Genomic DNA, 17193 nt, shown 5'->3' on the forward strand with positions numbered 1-17193 from the left:
GTGAGTAGCCAACGGACTGACCGCATGCGACTTCGGCGGACATCTCTTGACCCCGCTTGTTTTTCACCATTTGTATGTCATGCACTTTTCAACTTCTTGGTTCATCAGCAATATAATGTGACGTTCTTGGTTTGAATATTTGAACTATTTTTTATCTTTTCAAACCACCCTTGGAATGCTTTTTGGACTTAAGATGTTGTGTTCCTCCTCCCAAAGTCACCGATTAAAAAACGTGTATGGTGTATAATAATGGATGGGTAGTAGGATAGGTGACTTAAACTATAAACAGACTGGATAACAATAACATTTATTATTTGTAAAGCACATAAGTAGATTTAGATTGTTGCTTCTTTATTAACGTGCTATACTTCATCGGGTAAAAGGTAAGAACAATCTAATAACAATAATGGACCTGTTTAACGTAAAAAACTAATAATAGATAACATTGTATAAATATAATGTATATACAACGATATATTATATTATAATATATACAAATATAGCTATATCAATATAAATAATTAATAATAATATAAATTAAATAAACTCATTTATTGTTCAAGTTTATTCAGTAATTAATAAAAATTTATAAATCATATTTATTTTTATAACTTTTGGAAAACTTATATCAGTACCTAATTATTGTTTTGAATAGATTATTAAAAAGAAAAAAAAATCTAACATGTATCCCAACTCATAGTTGAGTATTAAATGATAATAATACAAATAATAATAACTTTAAAAAAATGCTATGAACAAATATAATGACATGACATTTATTAACGTAAATGCATTTTATTAGTATATGTTGTTGGATAAAATATATTCAAAATGTTTGATAACTGATCTGAAAATGTGTATATTTAAAAACACCATAGAAAAACACGATAATTCTTTTAACAAAATAATAATATACAAATATACATTGTGTAGGTACTTTACATAATTTATTGAGAATAAAATCGTATTCATCACAGTATAATGTAAAGCATAATATTCACGTAAAAAATAATCAACACCGCTATCAAAAGCATGTTAGATAACCTGACCTTTCATAACATGACGTATTTAAAGTTCACTCAATTTTTATTTAGTATCCATGCATGATTAAAATGAATAAAACATTTTCATCGATGTTCACATCCTGAAGTCATTACCATTATAATACTATAATAGAAATTCCCCGTATAATGGTGTGTGCTAAAACAAAATATTATCTAATGCGTTAATTTGAGTGACATTGAGAGGATATGACAACCCGCTGTAGTTGCATAATGTGATATTGGTATCGTGTACAGTTAGAAGAGTTCCGGTCGGAAATCCAAAGACGTGATCAAGAGATTGTGGCCATGAGTGCCAAAATGAAAACTTTGGAAGAACAACACACCGACTACCAGCGACATATCGGAGTGCTGAAAGAGTCGTTGAGTGCAAAAGAAGAACATTACACAATGTTACAAGCGGACGTAAGTGTTATCAAATCAATTTCTCATTTGGGTTATTTTCCAAATGCATACTAAGCTGACTATAGAATAAAGTGAAAAAGAAGAAATAAATCAAAAACTATATAGTTATATTTATAAGGTAAACCGGGCATCTAAAACTACATACAGCATCACGTTGTACAAAATATCCAGGGTTAACTATATATTATTTTATCAATAATACAACTTTAGGTATTTCATATTACATTTGTTAATAGTTGAAATTCTAATTTTTCAAATTGCCAAATATTTTTAATTATGTTTATATCTACTTTGTACATTATAAATTATATTTTTCTTATTTTGTTGTAATTAAAAACCACAATAGATTTTGATTTATAAACGATGTAACTTATGTATTTTACTTGAATCATTGTACAAAGTATTTTATGAGTACATATAGATGTATCGAATATCAATACATAATTTATTCAATATCAAACACAATATAATTCATTATTTAATCATTTGAAAAAATATAAAATCATACAAGTTTTAAAACTTATTATTCATTAGTTCTACAACAAAAAAATAAGTTTAAGATCAAATTATTATGATTCATTGTACAAACGTATTATTTAACATAAAAATTCTCAACTAAATATAATATTATAAAATTTCGATAACGACAAAAAATATTTTGTATTTGATTTTTAAATAAAAATACTAGGATTCTGATGAATTGGTCGCGAACAATTGGTCGCCGGCGAATTGAAATACTATGGGTGTTAAACGGAAGTTCAAAGGCAACGCAGAAAGAATTATAAAAATATGTAACAACTATTATACGAAGAATAAACTAGACTTTTTAAAAGAAGTAGCTCATAATTTTCAACTTCAACTTTAAAATAAAATTATGTTTTTTTAAATTTAATTAATTTACATTATTATTAAATACCTTATTGTATGTGCAATTATTAACTAATAATTAAAAATATAAAATAATAAAATATGTATTAATATAATGTATAATTTTTATTTGAATTAATTTTAAATTTTTTTTTTACAAATAAACATTTTATTTACAAATATTATAATAATGTAAATTTGATTAACTGTCTGTTATTTAAAAATGAATAAATAAGAATAGAAATAAAATAAAAATTTAATTCGGAAATATACTTAGGGTAATAAAATAACTAAAAAACTAAAAATGTTTATTCGACGATCAATTATCTTGGTAACCAAAATTGTATTTGCGATCTATTCATCGGTGATCAATTTTTTGCGATTAATTCACCGGATACCAAAAAATAAATTATACGATTTAAAAATCAAACGTGGTCTTAATTTGTCGATACTATGAGTTTTAATAAGAATAATACGAAAAAAATAATTATATTAGCTATTAAATAATGTAAAAAAAAAAATTGTACTTAAATAATAAATAAAATTAAAAATGAGTGACTTTTTAATGAATTATTTTGTATATTTTCAATTTCGTTTCAGTTTTATCGGTTTTCTTTTAATCTGAATTTGTAATGGTTTTATTTTATGCATGATTGTACTACTCTATTTCTATCTCTGTTTACTTCTCATACAATTTTTATTGCACTGTGCAAAATTATTATATTATATTAAAGTTACAACACAAAATAATATTACGACAAGCATTACTATAGTCGTTTTAGAGTATATAATAATATCATGGTAGGAATTAGACTAAAAATTTCACTACATAAACTTGATTATTCGTAAACAATATTTTAGTAGGTTTCAGAGATAAATATATTTATTCAAAGCGTTTATAATTACATTATTTAAATTTTAACAGGTTGAAGAATTACGTTCACGACTTGAAGAAAAAAACCGTATAATTGAGAAAAAAACACAAACTGCTTTGCAAGCTACTCAGGAAAAAAATAGAGTGACCAATGAAATCAATGAACTCAAAGATCACGTTGATATTAAGGATAGAAAAATTAACGTTTTGCAAAGAAAAGTATGTAAAGATTTATATTTTTTTTATTATGCATTTTTTATTTATTTTTTAGTATAATTTGTATTTAGTTATCACAAATCAGTATTATTATTAAAAGTATTATTATTTGTTGTATGTATTTTTTATTATTTCTTCGTTATTAGTTTTTTGTTACATATTAAAGTGCAAAGGTTTATTTTGTTCGGCTTATTATATTCACCACTGTATTATTGTGAGTAGATTTGTTAAAACGCTTATGATTACTACAATTACTACAACTTATTTTTATATATAACATTTTAGATTGAAAATTTAGAAGATTTATTGAAAGAGAAAGACAACCAAGTAGAAATGGCTAGAACAAGACTAGCATCACTTCAAGCGCATCAATGCTCATCTGAAGGTGCGGTTACAAGTTTAGAAGAGGCAATAGGTGACAAAGAAAAACAAATGAACCAATTACGAGAACAGAGAGATCGAGCTGAACAAGATAGACAAGAAGAAAGGGACTTACATGAAAGGGATATTGCTGATTTCAAATTAAAACTTCATGCACTAGAAAGCGAAGTCGAAAAGATTCACACTCGATTAAATAGAGCAAATTCTGAGAAAAGTCGTTTAGAAGAACGATTGGAACAATCACAAAGCGAACTGGGAAAATCAAAGGCTGAATTAGAAAAAGCGTCAAGTGAAGTGAATAGAAGTGGAGCGGATTGGGAGTATACAAGACAAAAGTTCGCCAGATTAGAACTAGAAAATGCCCAACTACGACAAGATTTGGAGTTATCACAAACGACATTCGGTAGAAGCACGCTGACTAAATCACAAGAAATGGACAGAGTACAAGACAGAGCCGACAAAGCGCTCGCAGATTTGAGAGCAGCACAAGCTGACCTCCGCATAACTCGAGCTGATAATGATAAACTAATGGGTGAAATCAAGGCATTACAGGAAAAACATGAGATGTCTCAAGGCGAAATATATAGGTTAGTAACAAAACTAGAAAAATCTCAAGGTGACATAAATAATGTCAAGGATGAATACGAGCGCAATCAATCAAGTGTAACTAGAATCCTTGCAGAAAGAGAAAAGGCCTTAGTAGAGTTAGAAAAAACTAAAGAAGATTTGGAACGATCTCAGAGCACACTAGGAAAAGCACAACTTCAACAAGAGAAATTACAAATGATGTTAGACGATGCACAAAGGGAAACCGATCGTGTGCAAGATATGCTAAATAAAACAACGAATGAACTTAGGAAGGTAATCCAAAATAAATAATACACATTCAATAATAACTTTTTTATATGTATTTTTTTAATAAATATTAGACATGTAAATAAATCAATATTAATTATTTATATTGCATCTAGTGGCATATTGAAAAGGAACAAAATACGTTTGAACTTACTAATGTTCAAACACAACTAGACAAAGCACTTGGACAAGCAGCGCGTTTACAAAAAGACAAGGAAACTATTCAAAGCGAGTTCGAAAACTTAAAGGCTAAATACGAAATCAGCCAAGTAAATGCGATGTAGTAAATTAAATAAATATATTATAAAAATAATAATATAATAATAAAAAATAATAATATCATATTATATAATTATTATTATTATTATTATTTTATTATTTTAAATTATTTTGTATATTTTCTGTCTTATTTTAGTCGATGGTAGCTAGATTGCAAAAAGAGAAAAATCAACTGTTAGACGACAGTGAGAAAAATAAAAATGACGCTGATCTGTTCCATTCACAAATTATGAAGTACCAAAGGGAAAAAGAAAAAATCCAAGCTGAACTTGATCTCACTGAAGAAAGATTTGAGAAGGCACAATCGATGTTTAAAAAAACACAGGTACTTATTTAGTATAATAAGAAATCAATATTAATCAAACCCTTTTATACACAACTTTTCAAACTAAAAGTCAATCAAAAAATCAAATGAATTAAAACATTTCTGTTCCTGGTTTAAATTAAATTAATCCATATACCAGTAAATTTTAATTAATTTAAAAATGTATAAAAATTTAGATGTATGTAAAAATTGATTTTTAGTTAATTTGCATTTTTTAATAGCTATTATTATCATCAACTGTTCCAATTTTTATTTTATTTTCTATTTTCAGCTTGAAAAGGAAGATGCTATGAATGAAGTAGATTTGCAAAAAGAAAAAGTAGAAAAGTGTCAGAAAGCAATGTATGAAGCAGTACAAGACAAAAATAGTGCTAAAGACGAATTGGATAGAGTTATGGAAAAATACGATAGGTAACAATTATATAGTAATAGTTATACATTTATAAAAAATAATACTATTTCCATATTTTTTTTTTTTTAATAGAATACAAAACGAATTATATCAAGTAAAGAAATCTTTAGAAACTGTCGAGAATGAAAGAGATGATGTTAAATTAGAAATGGAAAAACTACAGCTACATGCAATGAAAGCTAGGGATGATCAAAGAAAATCCAAATCAGAAATACAAGAGTTACAGGAATCGTATGACAGACTAATAATACAATTAGAAAGAACTAAAGACGTAGAAGACAAATTCAAAGACGAAAAAGATCACTTAATGAATAACTTGGACATAATGAAAGAACGGTGTGACAAATTACAAATGGACGTAAGAAGGCTGTCAGCAGAAAGAGATAAATTACAGACAGAAGCTATGAATAACGCATACGAAATGGAAAGAGCTCATTCACAAGTTTCTAAAACGCAAGTGTTACTCGAAGACCAACAAAAGGATGTAAATAAACTTTCAATTGAATTGGAAAAAATATCCGAAAAGTATAACAAACTAATGATAGATTACAAAAAATCACAATCGGATATTGAATTGTATAAAACACAGGCATCTACTTTTAGAGATGAAGCTGAAAGATATTCAGTTAGGCAACAAGAAAGAATGAAAGAAGAATTAGAAGTGTTTAGAACTAAATATACCCAAGAAATGGAAAAATCAGAGAAACTGCAGTCAACGTGTAAAAAATTAGAAGATAAAATACATGATATAAACTTGGAATTAGAAAAGAGTAAATCAGAATATTCTAAATTTAAAAAAGAAAACGAAAAGTTTATATTGGATCACGAAAAGTTACAAATGAAATGTGACAAACTAGTAACAGATAATGACAAATTAAGGATAGAAATCGCTACAGTTGGAGAGCAAAATAGTTTTGATCTAGAAAGAACTAAAGACCGTTATGCAAAAACAAAACAGTCACAAGAGAAAACTGAAATGGAACTTTATAGAACCCAAATGGATGTAGATAAACTTAAGAAAGAAAATGAGAAATTGAAAACCGATTTAGTTCGAGTTGAAGCTGAATTAATACAATTCAAACCAGAAAGAGATTACGATAGGTTTATGAGAGATAAACCAGTGTTAGGAAGGTCACAAAGTACATGTAAAGACTTTGGAGATTTCGACCGTACGATGTCTGAAGATCGATTGCGAGACCGCCTTGAACAAAGTCAAGCAAAATGTCATAGGATTTCTGAAGATAAATTAAAATTAGAGACTGAGCTACATCAAGTCAAACGAGCATTAGAACAACAGCAAATGTCTTTATCTAATTCTGAACTTCATGTAAAAGAAAATATTGTTAAGGTCCAACAAGATCTGAATCAAGCGTTGAGAGAAAAAGAAATTCTTAAAGAAAAACTCGAAGTTAAAGAAAAACAATTACAAGAATGGAAATCGCGACTAGATAGCTCTAGTATTATACTAACAGAGAGAGAAGAGCTTTTGAAACAGATGAAAAATAGTGAGAGACGTTTGGAAGAATCACAAAAACAAATGTCCAAACTTGACGGTGACTTGAAAAAAGTAACTTCTGAAAGAGATGAGTTAATAAACATGTTAAAGAAGTCTCAGTCAGTGTTGTTACAATGCCAAGACAAGTTGCAAGCGTCTGAAAGAAGTTTGGAAATAGAAAAGGATGAAGTTAAACGATTAAAGGCTGAGCTCAGAAATCAAGACACGAGTGCCAAACAGAACAACGAGCAAGACTCTTCCCGTCTAAGAGATCTAATAAGAACAAAAGATAAAGAGTTGGATACTTGTAGACAAAACTTAGCAATCAAAGAACAAGAAACGAAAACTCTTCAGCAGGCAATACAACAAATGCAAGTGGCGTTAAGAGAGCGTGACCAAGGTGTCGATAGTGAAAGATCTAATTTACAGAAATCGATGGATGCGCAACGCATGATGACTGAAGAACTCCAAAAGAAATTACAGTCAGCACAACAACAGATAAACACTAAAGAAACTGCTATGGCCGAACTCAAAAAACAACTACAAGCCCTTCAGACAGAGAGTAAACGAAAAACAGACGAATATACTGCTAAAGTTGCAACATTAGAAAAACAACTTCAAATATCTGCAACGTCGAACGATAATGCACTGAAAGAAGACGTAAGAAAACTCTTGGACGAACTAGATCATACTCAGAGTGAGCTCAAAAATCTTGCTTTGGAAAAAGATAAAGTATCACATCAAAATCAACAGATTCGAAACGAACTTGAGAAGAAGCAGGTTGGCCAACTGGTTTATATCTACCTTGTACTATTATTTTCAACCCAATCATACAATTTTATAATTTACTAGAAAAATGAAAAATGAATAATGATTATTATTATTATTATTATTATTATTATTATTATATTTGAATGTACCTATTTATTATTATTTTTGTTTTAATAAACTTTTTACTCTTCTTCGTTATTATTTTTTTCCCCATTTATTACTGCTATTTTATATTTTATAATTTATATTATTTTATACTTATTAATGCATTTTTAATTATTATTATTATTAGCTTGAATTACAAGAAGCCCAGAAAAAAGCTCATGTAATAGCATCAAAGTCGAGCGAAGAAACAAACTCGTTAAAAGCACAATTAGAGGAACAGAAAAGACAATTAGAAGCACAACGTCGACAACTTGAAGAACTTAGAAAAAGTGTCGATGGCAGATCGAGACAGTTAGAAGAAAAAGAAAAACACGTAGCGGAGTTGGACGCTAAGTTAAAGAAACGAAAAGAAAATTTGGATCTGTTGGAATCTCAAATAAACAAAGTAAGTTGTATTACTGTCTCAAGGTAATTTTTAATTTTTAAAATGATAATATTTCAGGGCAAATCGCAAGCCGGTGACAGTGATGTAATTAAAAGACTGCAAAGCCAAATTGAAAGCTTACAAAAAGAATTGGAAAAATCTAAGGACGAAGCGAGTAGATCGCAGACAGACATGGAAAGGCTGTTACAAGTAGTGCAAATGGGCCAGGAAGAACAAAATGCGAAAGAAAAACAAATCAGAGAATTGCAAGAGTACGTACATTACACGCATTTTTATTTCGTGATCATATTTAAATGTATTCAAACATTTTTAGAGCGTTGAAAAATGCACAACCTAAGATGAGAGTTCCACATCCGTCATCTCAACAGCAGCAGCAGCAATCACACACTTCAAGACAGCCTAAAAAAGACGAAGAGGTAACGTCGAATAAGCTAATTTGAAAACGACGCCATTTGTAAGATGATGGCCATAATAAATGCTTTTACTAATAAAATGGCCATTTGTCTTAAGTTTAAAATTACATTTTATTACCACTAAAATCTATACAACTAATGAAACTAATAACTTTTTAAGATAGGTACTATTGAATTTATTGGAAATAAAAGTAAACGGATATTATATTACTTACCATGGTAATTTTTTAATTTGTACAAAACCGCAACTTTTTTTCTTAAATTTTAATTAAAGTATACAATTATTAATAAAAACTATTCTTTTAAAATAAATAAAAGTTTACACGATAACCAAATCATAAAACTTATTTTCTTTCATTAATATCACATCTATAATGTAAGCTGGCAAATAAAAATTCAAAATATTTATACATATATATATAATATATATTTTTTTACGTATTATGGTAAGAACTTTTAAAAAAGAAAGCAAATTTATTTTTACAATAAAATAATGTTTATTTAAAAATTAATAAAACAATATTAATTAGAACACTTTTAATCATATCAAACACAAACCATTCAAAAATTAATAAGCACTAAAACTTACATTTTTCAAAACATCTTTAAAAATTTATTTCATTTTCTTGCTTTTATTAATACAAATCAAGTATAAAATACAAAATAACCTACATAAAATGTAGGGATGAAAAGTACATAATATATTCTAAATATACTCATAGACACACATTAACTATAATAACTCGTATGGCGTCGTTTTACAATAATTTAAATATTCTAACTAACATGATAACAATTGTACTAACCCAAAATTATTTATCTTATCTTTCCTTGATCTTTCCACTTGTTTTGTTTTAATTTTTTTGTTTTATTTACTTTTGCGTATACAGCCTGGCCCAGCAACCTTTTTAAAAGGACTATTCCAATAAAACCAAAAAAAAAAAAAAACAAATAATTATTTTTTTAATTTGTTTTATTTTTTACTTAAATCATATCTCATTATAAGACTTATTTCAATTATAAAAAGTAAACCGTTTGTGCTGTCACAATTTAGTTAAGTTTGAAAAAACTAATTTATTTACTAACTATTATGAAATAATTGTTTTCGTTTCATTTTATTTTTTTGTGTTTTTATTTTTATTTATATCACAAAAATTGTACATACATAAATATTACCTCGTTGAATTCGCTACTGCGGTTTTAATATTGAACTAATTTCATACTTAATAATTATATTATAATATTATAATAATGTAAATATTTATTTAATCCAACGGAAAGAAAGTGTTATAATCCGGATAATTGTTTTTAGAAGATGGGCCAGCTGTTGAACTCTTATTTTTGTAGTTACCATTGTTTTGTTTTTCTATATTTATTTTTTTGTTATTATTACTCCAATCCCCATACGTCCATTCCCGTAGAATATAGATATACCAGAGGATGCCGGAACGCTACTCGGTAACTTTGAACACGTTAAATGTGAATTAGAACGTAAGTTCGCTGAAGAACTAGAAGAATTGCTGGACGTAATACAACTTAAAAACGATCACATTGAAGAACTTCAGGAAGCGCTAAAAGAGAGCGTAACGATCATATCAGAACGCGAGGAAGACTTATTCCAAGAGCAGATCAAACGAAAGGACATTCAGGATCAGGTATTAACTACAATAAATTATCACAGACAATCACGAAGTGGTCCATTTATAATAAAATTAAAAATTTTCCTATTATTTTTAAGGTACCTATACTTATTGTTTTTCTCAATTTTCAATTTTGAGCAAATTGTTAAAAACAATATTATCAAACACAAGAAATAATTATAACACATTTTAAATGATATTATCGTAATAGATAATACGTCTATAGCTAAAATAATAATTGTCGATAAATAGACCCAAATAGTGTTTTATGTGCAATAAAATACAACTATGAGAAAATGGTATAATAACGATCGTATTTTTCATTTAAATCACTCGAGTCCAAATAATACAATTATGAAGTAGATTTAAATAACTATGAATGTTGCATTTTATAATATGATGGTTTTCTAACACGTCATATTTGTTTGAGTATATTTAGTTGCCTATTACAAGTGTATTACGGCGTGACGGATTATTACGGTGTATTAGACATAAACAAAATGTAATATTATAATATAATATTATACTTTTGTTAAATTTAACAAAATATTTTTATTTAATTTTTTTAAATAGTGCAATGACACTTTCTCTGAAACGATAATTATTTTTTTATTCAATCCTAATTAAACAGTAGGTTTTATAAATATTTTTTAAAAAGATTGTCTTTATATAGCAATCATAATAAGTTAAAAATACATGGACAAATAATAACGGCTGTTTGTCTTAAATAGGTCTGTGGATTGGAAGAGCGATTGTCTTTGGCAGAAAACCAATGCAAAAATTGTCGTGGGCTGTACAAAAGACTGGAGGCGTTAGAAGAACAGCTATTCAGTCTCCAATCTGAAAGACGAAAGAAACTTCAAGAGTTATCACAGTTGAGGTAATTGAGTAAAACAAAAAAATATTTGTCCTCAATGTTTTAATGTACATAAGACAATCTACAAAATTAATAGTTGTAGCTTGTATGAAATAAATAATTAGTTAAAAATAGCTCAAAAATGTAAAAATAGTAAAAGAATATTATTTAGTATTTATTAGAGCCAGTATACTAATTTTACTAAATTTTACTGACGCCTTTCTTTTTATCTCACTCTTTAATATAAACAATGTAGTACATGAAAAATGTAAAAAAAACAAAATATGTTAACGTTTCTTATATGTAAGATTAAAAAAAAAAACGATAAATCATTTTATTTTAATTTAACGGTTTCATAAAATCTATTCATCAAATTATAATAGTATTTATTAAAAAATCCATATTTATATTTATATATATAATAATATATATTTACTACACATTACATTTTTTCGGTACTATACTCAAAAAATAAAAAAAAAAACGTTAATTTTAAAGTCTAAGAGCTTGCCATACAGTGGTTTAGATTTTATCGTATCCTGTAGTAGGTGTATACAAGCGTATAATATAATGCGGTCATAATAATAAAATTCATTATTACTATTATTACTGTAGCTGCATGCATAGCTTGCAATGAAATCTGACACTCGCACACACATGCATATAATGAAAATACGACTCGCAACCGGCACTATCGATCTTGAAAACAGTGCACACGTGAATTGGTGAGAATATCCCTTGGGTACCCTTCGCGCATATCGGAACCGAGATTTAACATAGATTCATCGTCGTGAGACTGATAGTGCCTAATACCCAACCTACCGCATTTGTCCATTATTATTGATGATACAACTGCAAATTCGAAAAATAATCCAAAACTCAACTATTAAAATGGTGAGATGGGTTTACGATATACCTAAGTATACCCACCGAAATATTATTAATTACTAAAATACTAAAAAAAAGTTCTTATTGTTTCAATATCTATTATTTTTGTGTTTTTCAAACTTAAATAACTTTTTTTTAGTTCCGATATCGAAAAAAAAAAACTATATTTCACAACCAAAGTTCTCCTTTTTGTATGCTGTAGTGAAAATTTCCATTCTTAATTGAGACTGTAACCTTCTCGGTTCTTTCTTGTGCATAACAGTTTTTGCTATGTCTTACATTAATTGTAAGCATATCCTCTTAAAGGTATACCTAGGTATGCCTTATACTTTATAAGTACCTATACTTATAACAAAAATGGGAACGATGAGACACACGCGATACAGTGTACGATTTTGAAGGGTCATATACCGTTCGTGGTTGGATTTTAACGAAAAGTGAATATTACTTAGTAATTGCCGTTCAACGATTATTATCCGCCCTCTTACTAAAAAATGATGAATGTTTAATTGGCAATTTTGACGTTTTAATGAATTTTTTATTCGAAACATTGACACACTTTTCTCTATACTATACATTTATAAAAGGATAATATTTCGACGTTTAAAAGTCAAAGACTTTGAAGGTCTCCGGACGTAGGACATACTCGGACGACTACTATATACCTATCGATATACAGATCCGAATCTTTATAGAACAGTCTTTGACGATTCTGTATATAGTGGTCCTGGTGCGACTGTGCAACACACTCGTCGGGGCGACGACGTTATCGTTGACCTTATCGGTAAATCACAAAAATAAATAATAAAAAGAGAAATAACGTAAGTCGGACGTGTGGTGACGGAATGTCCGGAATATTCTGTAACCGTGACCCTTCGCCATTGTTCGGCGGCCACGTATCTCCAACGATCGCGTGCTGCGACGCGACAATAGAGTGCTATAATAAATATAATAATAATAAAGTCGCCGTATACGCACCTAATACGTACTGTCGTTGTACATCAGAAATAATGCAACTCGGCCAAATACGCGGGCGGCACGGCGGTATAGACCTTGCAGACGTAGAATATTGTTTTAGCACTCGGGTTGTGAGAAACATGTAGTATTATTATTACCATCATCGTTCGCTTGGTCGATATCGTCGGATAATAAGAATGATAAATTATTTATAGGTGTTATGTTCGTTACAATATCATTATTCAGATGGCCGAATCGGTAGATAAATTATCTATTGTTTAACGCCAGCCGATTGGGAAGTTTTATTTTAAGAATATAATAATATATAGCAATAGTAGTGTTTTGATATTATTTCAAAACTTGCTACAAGTCAATTTTATTAGCCGTTAGGCATATGTCCGCACCTAATTTTTAACTTGGTAAAATAATACTTTTGAATAAACCGTAAGATTCATACAATCTGTGATGTAAACTGAATACTTGGGCGCATATAAATTCCATCCGCGAAAATCTATAGTTAATAAGCACATAATATTATGTATATATAATGAGTTCTTATTGGTGAAATTCAAAAGTTTTAAATTAGTTTATTTTGTATTTTACAATCAAAACCGTGTATTTTCTACAAAATAGTAGTTTTATAGTTCTTAATATAATTCATTTATTACTCTAAGTTAAAACACAAATTATAAAATAAGTATTATATTCATATATCATTAATATTATTATTGATATGATATCAATAATAATAATAATAGCCGTAACATAGATTAATCATTTTAAGTATTTAAACGAATATAAATTTCAAGTCAATAATTATCACATATGTCATACATAATTAATAAAAATCGTAAAAATCATAGTAGTTGTGTGCGTGTATAATTAAATAATATTAATAATAATAATAAAGATGAGTCAAAATTTTATCAGACTAATAATCATTCAGTTATTATTATTACAAATTTTTTTTTGTTAAAATTCCCATAATAATAAACCACTTTTTCCATATATTATATTCATTTTTAAATATTTCGTTGTTTTTATATTTTTTAAATATATTTAGCATATATTATATATTTTGATTTTGATTTTTCATACTTATGTTGTTAATTTATACTTTTTATTTGTATGTAATTTTCTAATTGAATTTACTAAGTTTATGAAATTATTCACAAATTTTAATTGGTTTGTTTAAATCTGCTGTAGCAGTAGCCCACATATTTGGAGAAAAAACTGTGTCATTATTTATATAATTATTTAATAAATAATCTGAAAATGTGTTAATCTATGGTCATTTGGCTTAAAACTTATTAAAAATACTTCAAAGTAATAAAAAAAACCAACTGGGGATCTAAACTAATTCAAAAAATTTAATTACCTATTCAATTTTCAATGGTCAAGATTTTGGTTTTATACTCTACATTTAATCCTAATGTTTGAACATTATAAGTACCTTTTTATACCACAATTGAAAAAATATTTATTTATTTTTTTTTTTTTTGGGTGGAATTTACATATTACTTTTTGTACCTGTATATTTTCTCAGGAGGAATTTACTAGCTATAGACCTTATTTTTACCTATTCGTTTCGGGTGGAATTTACAACCGTCGGAATTCTTATGTATAGTATTATTATATTTCCAAATAGACGAATAAAACACCTTATATATGTCTGTGTTGACTTCTTCAAAGCACATACATGTTAAAAAATGACCTTCTAATAATTAGGTTTTGTCTAAACTCAATCTGATATGTTATATTATTATTATTATTACATTGAACATTTTCATTTTTCAGACAAGAAGCCTTGGAATCCGCCATAAGTGAAAAAGATGCACATCTAGCGCTATTAGAATTCAATGATATACGTCGCTATACGGTCAAACAGACTGATGTGATCGACAAATTAAAAGCCGACAAGGCCCGACTGATAAAACGTCTACACGAAGAAGTGAGTTTAAATAATTAAAAAAAAAAACAAAAATAATAATATGCACCTGGTCGACGCGTTTTCTTTACAAAAAAACAGTATATGTAACTATATATTATTTTTGTTTCAGACCGAAACGGCCATTGAACTCCAGGAGACAGCGAACGCGAAAAGCAACAATTATTGAAATATACGTAATTGTTATGAATTATAATGTTGTCGTTTAGGTTAGTCTACTATGAATATTAGGTTTGGTTGATAAACTATCTTTGTTTACCTACCTAATTTCAGACTAGTCTATCCAAAAACTATAAACCTGTCCCGCATTAGTTCCTATTTATAATTATCATTTTTAAATGTCTACTTAAATACAATACTTTTTAGAATTGAACTATTATATCAAATATTAGTATATAATATTATGTATATTTTTTTTATACTTTTTTCTATTTTTCACTATGCATCACTTTCGAAAAAGTTAAAATTATGTTTAATAATATTTATTAACGTGCATTTTGATTCTCGACCGTAACGAACCGTGTTTCAGATAAATTATTACTATAGCCATTAAGTGAAAAATGATTTTTATCGGTCGCGATTTTATTCCGTGGTATTTTTTTTTTTTTTTACCGAAAAACAATTAATTTTTAATATTGTTATGGCGATTAGGTCCTGCAAAAAATCGACTAACAGATATACTTATATACATATTTTATAATACCTGTAAAACTTACCTGCCCGCGATTTGCGCAAAAAACGTCCCTCGCGAAGACATCTATACTCAGTATTGAAGCGGATCTTTTTTATGGAAACGTCCACGAATTATATGATGTTTCCTACGTTTCACCGTGTTTTTAATCGTCTATTTAACAATGTTATTATGAATGCGTTAATATTATTGAATTTATAAATTTGGACGTTGTTGTTGATATACTTAACGAATGACTCGTGGAAATTGCTAATAATCGTACACTTGATCGTTTCTTTTTCTAATTTTACACGCGCAGATCGTCGTCTTTTATTACACAATCTATTTGTGCGTTTAAGGATTGTAAATACAAACAAAAATTATATTAATTATTACAAATTGTTGCTGTTTTTCGCTAAACGAAATCGAATAAAATCTTTTTTTTTTTAACAAAAACAAGCACAAAATAATATAATATTATGATACATAAGCCACAATGTTAAGAATAATTTTGTATGCAAATTATTAAAACTATTTCTTATACTATAAATAATACGGTTAGCTTAATGAATATAATTAATAATATATAATAAAATATAATACTACTAAATAATAACTTATCGCGTAAAAACACTCCCGACCTTGTCATACACAGATTCATTCGAGTATAATATTCCATCGCTTGGCCTTTTTATCCTACTCTTGTGTTCTACAAAAAAAAAAAAAAAATCAATAAAAAAAATCTAAGAAGTGTAATTCATATTCAATCGATTGTTTGTACTTTTCTTTTTTAATTTGTCCACCTTTATTAATAATACAGTATATATATATAGTGTCGTTTTGTCGAACCAGCACGAATAAAGAAATGTGTATTATTGAAACGTATATATATTATATACGCATTAAACATATATTTATAGTTGTTATAGAATCGTCGTGAGGCTATTTTTTTTTTCGTAGGTTACAGACGTATAGCGATAATATTTAGACCAACACAAATGATACACGTTCGCTCAGTCACACACACGCCTCGCGTGCAAGCAATATTTACGTAGGTGAGATGTGTGTTATCCACCGACGAGTGCAGCGGGCGCCCGCGCACCGCTCTGTTATTCGTTTATTATTGCCTGACGCAAAAACCACAAGACAATTCGTTTGCAAATGAAAAATCCATCTCGTATTGCGTATCGGCCTTTCGTGTACATTGTCAGTATAATAACGAAATTGTAATGACCACTGTGGGAGATGCGCGCGTTTGGGACTTACGGCGAAAAAAAAATAACCAATAATAATTTATATTATACACAATATTATATTATACAAAATATTA

The 17193-nt window shown here is 28.0% G+C and overlaps 1 protein-coding gene across 1 annotated transcript in view; it reads left to right on the forward strand.

Annotated features, from left to right (window-relative positions):
* LOC113548795 (myosin-2 heavy chain-like) overlaps positions 1 to 16592 on the forward strand; it is a 35414-nt gene extending 18822 nt beyond the window's left edge. Inside the window, 14 exon segments of the mRNA XM_026949865.1 lie at positions 1299 to 1466; positions 3259 to 3426; positions 3709 to 4665; positions 4776 to 4928; positions 5075 to 5263; positions 5535 to 5674; positions 5748 to 7950; positions 8234 to 8491; positions 8549 to 8742; positions 8805 to 8907; positions 10326 to 10559; positions 11276 to 11424; positions 15043 to 15196; positions 15306 to 16592. Coding sequence (XP_026805666.1) covers positions 1299 to 1466; positions 3259 to 3426; positions 3709 to 4665; positions 4776 to 4928; positions 5075 to 5263; positions 5535 to 5674; positions 5748 to 7950; positions 8234 to 8491; positions 8549 to 8742; positions 8805 to 8907; positions 10326 to 10559; positions 11276 to 11424; positions 15043 to 15196; positions 15306 to 15362 — 5127 coding nt within the window. The 3' untranslated portion in view covers positions 15363 to 16592.
* Positions 16593 to 17193: the final 601 nt, after the last annotated feature.

The sequence above is a fragment of the Rhopalosiphum maidis genome, chromosome 1 (genome assembly GCF_003676215.2).
Source record: "Rhopalosiphum maidis isolate BTI-1 chromosome 1, ASM367621v3, whole genome shotgun sequence".
NCBI classification, from domain to species: Eukaryota; Metazoa; Arthropoda; class Insecta; order Hemiptera; family Aphididae; genus Rhopalosiphum; species Rhopalosiphum maidis.